Raw genomic sequence first — 6,405 nt, 5'->3', positions numbered from 1 at the left:
GGGTGAGGGGTGAGGGTGAGGGTGAGGGTGAGGGTGAGGGTGAGGGCGAGGGGTGAGGGGTGAGGGGTGAGGGGTGAGGGGGGTGAGGGCGAGGGGTGAGGGCGAGGGGTGAGGGTGAGGGTGAGGGTGAGGGGTGAGGGGTGAGGGGTGAGGGTGAGGGTGAGGGTGAGGGCGAGGGGTGAGGGGTGAGGGGTGAGGGGTGAGGGTGAGGGCGAGGGGTGAGGGCGAGGGTGAGGGGGTGAGGGTGAGGTGAGGGTGAGGGTGAGGGGTGAGGGGTGAGGGTGAGGGCGAGGTGAGGGTGAGGGGTGAGGGTGAGGGCTGAGGGTGAGGGTGAGGGTGAGGGTGAGGTGAGGGGTGAGGGTGAGGGTGAGGGCTGAGGGGTGAGGGTGAGGGTGAGGGTGAGGGCTGAGGGGGGGTGAGGGGTGAGGGTGAGGGTGAGGGGTGAGGGGTGAGGGGTGAGGGTGAGGGGTGAGGGTGAGGTGGGCTGAGGGTGAGGGTGAGGGCTGAGGGGTGAGGGTGAGGGTGAGGGTGAGGGTGAGGGTGAGGGGTGAGGGTGAGGGTGAGGGTGAGGGTGAGGAGGGTGAGGGTGAGAGGGTGAGGGTGAGGGTGAGGGGTGAGGGTGAGGGGTGAGGGGTGAGGGGTGAGGGTGAGGGTGAGGGTGAGGGTGATGGAGGGGTGAGGGTGAGGGTGAGGGTGAGGGTGAGTGGGTGAGGGGAGGGGTGAGGGTGAGGGTGAGGGTGAGGGTGAGGGTGAGGGTGGGGTGAGGGTGAGGGTGAGGTGAGGTGAGGGTGAGGGTGTGAGGGTGAGGGTGAGGGAGGGTGAGGGTGAGGGGTGAGGGGAGGGTGAGGGTGAGGGTGAGGGTGAGGGGTGAGGGTGAGGGTGAGGGTGAGGGTGAGGGTGAGGGGGTGAGGGTGAGGGAGGGGTGAGGGTGAGGGTGAGGGTGAGGGTGAGGGTGAGGGTGAGGGGTGAGGGTGAGGGTGAGGGGGGGTGAGGGTGAGGGTGAGGGGTGAGGGGCGCAGGCCGGCTGCCATGGGCTCGGAGGGGGAATGGGCATGCACGGCCGATCCCAGGCTGAGCGGGGCAGGAGCTGCCACAGGGCAGGGAACCCCTGGAGAGGCTTCTGTTTGAGCCCGGAGTCTGCTGGGCGCGGAGTCTGACGGTGCAAATGCCACGGCCAGCACAGGCTGTCCGGGCCACGGCCGCCGTCCTCCTCTCCTCTCTCGGGCTGGCCAGAAGCCGTTTTCCCTTTCTTTTCTGCTTTTTAAAAATATACTTTTATTGATTTCCGAGGGAGATAGAAACATCCATGTGAGCGACAATCATTGATCAGCTGCCTCCTGCACGCCCTCTGCTGAGGATCAAGCCCGCAACCTGGGCACATGCCCTTGTCCGGAATTGAACCCAGGACCCCTTCAGTCCAGTGAGGGGTGTGCAGGAAGCAGCTGATCCGTGATTCTCTCTCATCATTGCTGTTTCTATCTCTCTCTCCCTTCCTCTCTAAAATCAATTTAAAAATATATTTAAAAAAATAAAAAATCAATAGAGAGCTGTGGTTTCAAAACCGCGGCGTCCCGAGCAGCGAGCCCGAGGGCAGCTTTCAGGCTCGGCTGAGGGGAGGCGCGGGGGCCTCTGTCGGTGCAGAGGCAGCGCCCAGGAGTGCGGCTGTCCTGGCTGTGCCTGGGCTGTGCCTGGGCTGTGCCTGGCCTGTGCCTGGCGTGTGCCTGGCGTGTGCCTGGGCTGTGCCTGGCCTGTGCCTGGGCTGTGCCTGGCCTGTGCCTGGCGTGTGCCTGGCGTGTGCCTGGGCTGTGCCTGGCGTGTGCTGAGGAGGGCGCCGGCGGGAGCACCATTTCCCCGGGATGCCATGACGTGGCTGTGCTTCTGTGCAGGTGGAGCCGGGCCGGCCGTCGGGGGCGGACAGTGACGAGGACTCGGGGAAGCTGGCGCCGGGCAGGGGCTCCCACGTGAGTGCTGGCCTCCGGGGGTGACATCGCAGGCGGGGGCGGCGGAAGCGCGGGCTGCGCTGGGCTCTGGGTCCGGCCCAGAGGCAGCTGGGACGGCAGTTTCCTGCGGTCTCCTGGCGGCTGGCGCTCCGGTGGCCGAGGTGGTGCTCCCCGGGGCCGCCTCCTCCCGGAGGAGCGGGGCTGGCGGCTTGGAGACGGGGCCTGTCCCCACCTGGATCGGCCTGTCCCTGAACTCCGCCTCAGAGCACCTCAGACCCTCCCCGAGCCCTTCCCCCGCTGGCAGATAAAAAGGTTCTTCACTGCAAACACCGGGCAGGGAAGAGCTCACAGCCTTATACGCGCGGACCTCAAATGGGTCTGAGAGGAGTCTGACGCTCACTGTCACTGCTCAGAACCGGCCACGGCGAGCTCTCCTGCAGCAGAGAGACCCCTGCGTTGTTGCTCTCCGTGGTTCCACATGTCCGTGCCGGCCGTGCCACGCTCCCTCTCCCGGCGTGCTCTCACGCCTGGGTTCTGCCATCGCACAGTGCAGTGCGCTCTGAGGCCTGGGGTCTGAGTCGGGTTCGTAAGGCCCACGAGGCTCCGGTCGGAGGCGGGCTGTGGGTGAGCTCCGCTGTGGTCACAGACGGGGTGCGGGCCGTCCCGCTGGCCGGGCGGCGGCCGGGAGGCGGCTTTCCGGAAAAGCCCTCCTCACTGGGGAGGGGCCTTTCTTCAGGCGCCCCGTTCCCCGGAGAGGCGAGTCCGCTGACGGATAGAAAGGCTTCCGCGTGGACTCGGGGCCCCTTCCGTTTAAAAATGAGACCTATTGGGGTGACGTTGGTTCACAGCGGGTGGGGCCGGGTGGGGCCCTGCGGCCATCGGTCTGGCCTGCCGAGGCGGCGGTGTAATTAGGTGTCTGGCGCAGAGCGCGGCTGACCTGCACATGACGGTTTGTGAGGCCCGAGCGATGTTACAAAGGCCGCCCGGGCCCTGGGCAGGAAGAGGCCGTCGGTTGGTGGGACCAGGCGGTCTCAGGAGGGACTTTCTCCCTGTTCTCGTGGGGAAGCAGCCCTGAGACTGAGGGTGAGGCTGGGGCCATCCGAGAGCTGGCCACGCCCCGCTCCCCTCTCCCCATCCCCCCCGCCCGGCACAACAGCCCTCTCTGCCCTCTCCCGGGCCCGGCCAATCGGGCCTTTTCCATCCTCAGGAGCCGGGGTCAGGAGCCGGGGTCGGAGCCGGAGGTTGGGAGCCGGGGGTTGGGAGCCGGGGGGGGGGGGGGTCAGGAGCCGGGGGTCGGGAGCCGGGGGTCGGGAGCCGGGGTCAGGAGCCGGGGGTCGGGAGCCGGGGGGGGGGGGGCGGTCGGGAGCCGGGGGTCGGGAGCCGGGGTCGGGAGCCGGGGGTCGGGAGCCGGGGTCGGGAGCCGCACGACGTGCAGGGGGGCTGACCCCCCGGAGCGGCTGGCTCGGAGCTGGAGGGAAGCCGCGCTGGCCGGTCTCCCGGCGCCAGGGCCCGGCCGCTCTCCGTCTCCCACTTCCCAGCCCCACGCCGCCACCTCGGTTTGAGGGCATGGAAACGTGGTCAGTCTCCATTCACTTCTGCAGACGCAGTGGTTTTACCAACACGCTTATTTTACATGTCACCCCAGCTGGACACCGTGTTTTCCCGGTGCCAGGGGGTGGTCAGCCCGTCTGATTTACGGGGAATGTATTCCCCGGCCCAGCATGGCTGTGGCCGTGGCCATGGCCGTGGCCATCCTCAGACACAGGACCTGGCGGCCACTCCCCTCAGGGCCAGGCGGACGGAGTGAAGTCCCTGTGTGGGGTGCAGGCCCTCTGCTCCGAGTGGGTGACCTCTGCCCGCTGCGGGCCTCTGGCCTGGTTTTATTTATTTTTTAAAAAATATGTTTTATTGATTTTTTACAGAGAGGAAGGGAGAGGGATAGAGAGTTAGGAAACATCGAGGAGAGAGAAACATCCATCAGCTGCCTCTTGCACACCCTCTACCGGGGATGTGCCCGCAACCAAGATCATGCCCTTGACCGGAATCGAACCTGGGACCTTTCACTCCACAGGCCAGCACTCTATCCACTGAGCAACACCGGTCAGGGCTGGCCTTGGTTTTAAAAAGCCAAATTCTATCCGCACGACTGATCCAGAGGGTGTGGATGTGAGACTCGGGCGGTGAGCACACACACTCACACACACACCGTGCACAGGGGTGTGCGGGAGAGGCGGGGAGAGGTGTGAGCTTTGGTTGACCACCACCCCATAAACCCGATCAGAAGGAAAAGGAATAAATGACATAGTTAATGTGCTTCCGACGGACGCAAACTGTCCCCGGACGTGGTTCTCCTGGCCAGTAAACACGATTCGTCATAAAAATAAAATAGTGAAAGGCTCTCGGAGCGAAGGTAAATGAGAAAGCCGCATTCCGTGAGTGTGAGCCTCTACCGCGGGCAGCGTGAGCCTCCTGCGACGCCGGAGGTGGGGCTTTTCCCGTCTGCCCCGTGCGTGAAGCCGGTGACGATGGAGGTATTGTCATCACGGCCGCCACGTCTCACCGTTCTGAACCGGTTTCCAAATTCTGATCATGAACCAGGCCCGACCCAGGCCGACGTGTGCCCGCCCCGGGCTGGCCCCGAGGGAGCCGGGCAGAGGCCAGCCCCGCCTGTATGGATGGGGACACCTGCCATAAAGGGATGCTTCGGGGGAAAGTTATTAAAAACTAAGCTGCAGCCAAAACCTGTGTGGCTCAGTGGATAGAGCATCGGCTTGCGGACTGAAAGGTCCCAGGTTCGATTCCAGTCAAGGGCATGTACCTTGGTTGAGGGCAAATCCCCAGTAGGAGGTGTGCAGGAGGTAGCCAATCAATGACTCATCATTGATGCTTCTCTCTCCCTCTCCCTTCCTCTCTGCCGTCAATGAAAATATATTTTAAAAAGCAACAAGACTCAGCCATAAAGCCAATCCCATCATTTCAGCTGCCCCCCCCCCCCCCCCTGCTTGTCAGGACCCTGTGCTTCTGTGCGGTTTGCTGGTAAAGAATCCCGTCCCAGGAGGAGCCTGGCTGAGGAACACGGAAGCCTGGCCCGGGATGCAGACACCGTGTGGGAGGGCCCGGCGTGGGGCTGGGCTGGGGGGCGGGGAGGAGAGGAAATGGAGACATCTGTAACATTGCAACAATTTAAAAAAAATTTTTTTTTTTAAATAAAAAGAATCCAGTCCCAAGCGGATGCTCCAGAAGCAGGTGTGTTGAGCCAGTTCGGCCACATGGGGGCAGTGTCTCCTGGCCTGGGAACCTCCCACCCCTGTCTGCAGTTTGTCCAGGGCCCAGCCACCCGCCTGGGATGCAGAACCAGCTTTCGTCACAAACCCACTTGGGCGAGATTTTTTTATCTTTATTTTTATTTATTTTTTATTTTTTTAAAATATATATTTTATTGTTTTTTTACAGAGAGGAAGAGAGGGGACAGAGAGCTAGAAACATCAATAAGAGAGAAACATTGACCAGCTGCCTCTTGCACACCCCCCACTGGGGACGTGCCCGCAACCAAGGTACATGCCCTTGACCGGAATCGAACCCGGGACCTTTCAGTCCGCAGACCAATGCTCTAGCCACTGAGCCACGGCGGTTTCGGTAGGCGAGGTTTTTTCAGTGTAGCTGGTGCCTTTCCAAGTGTCTCCTATTCGAACGTGGGAAACAAGTGGAGTTCAGAGAGCCGATGCCTTTGACTTCGGGGCAGGGTCCGCGTGACTCCCGCCAACGCGGTCAGCTCAGAGCCGCCTTCCCGCAGCCTCGTGTCCCCGGCCATCCGCTCCGCACGGCGTGGGCCCGGTTTTCCTAAGGGCCGTGCCCCTTCCCGGTTTGGGGCAGCCCATCTGTCCGTCTGCCGGGCGACGCGCTCCCGGCCCCCCTGAGGGGTGCATGCCCAGCCCGCTCCCCCTTCTCTCCGGGCGGGAGTCCGAGGAGGCCCTGCCCCAAAGCCCTCTCCATGCAGGGCGGGGTCCTGACAAAGACACCACAGAGATGTCAGGGAATCAGGCCCCAACCAGGGCCCCAGCCGGCCTGGCTCCGTGGGTGAGCGTCCACCTAGGAACCGGGAGGTCAGGGTTCGATTCCCGGTCAGGGCACAGGCTGGGTTGTGGGCTCCATCCCCAGTGGGGGGCGTGCAGGAGGCAGCGGGTCCATGGTTCTCTCTCATGGGTGTTCCTGTCTCTCCCTCCCCCCCCCCCCCCCCAGTTCAGTAAAAACACATTTTTATGTAAAAGTGCACCCTGTGTGGCTGCTGGTGGTTCCCCAGAATTAGCCCACAGACGACTGACTTTCAGTTTCTCAACACGTGACCCTCCATCTGGGCGACAAGGGCCTTGTGGCCGCGGCGAGGGGGGCGTGTGCTGCCCCAGGACAGGCGGGGCGGTGCGTACAGCGCAGCGGCACCGGTGAACGGCTCCTTCGGCACAGGCCC

General features: G+C 63.5%; 1 protein-coding gene across 1 annotated transcript in view; it reads left to right on the top strand.

The window, feature by feature from the left end:
• COBL (cordon-bleu WH2 repeat protein) overlaps positions 1-6,405 on the top strand; it is a gene marked incomplete at its 5' end in the record, with an annotated part of 42,812 nt that overhangs the window by 12,735 nt on the left and 23,672 nt on the right. Inside the window, one exon of the mRNA XM_084897298.1 lies at positions 1,887-1,961. Coding sequence (XP_084753424.1) covers positions 1,887-1,961 — 75 coding nt within the window. The remainder of the gene's footprint in view (positions 1-1,886; positions 1,962-6,405) is intronic.

Source organism: Pipistrellus hanaki, assembly GCF_964339955.1.
Source record: "Pipistrellus hanaki genome assembly, chromosome: 10".
In the NCBI taxonomy this organism is placed as follows: Eukaryota; Metazoa; Chordata; class Mammalia; order Chiroptera; family Vespertilionidae; genus Pipistrellus; species Pipistrellus hanaki.
This window is presented reverse-complemented; position numbering and strand designations above follow the sequence as displayed.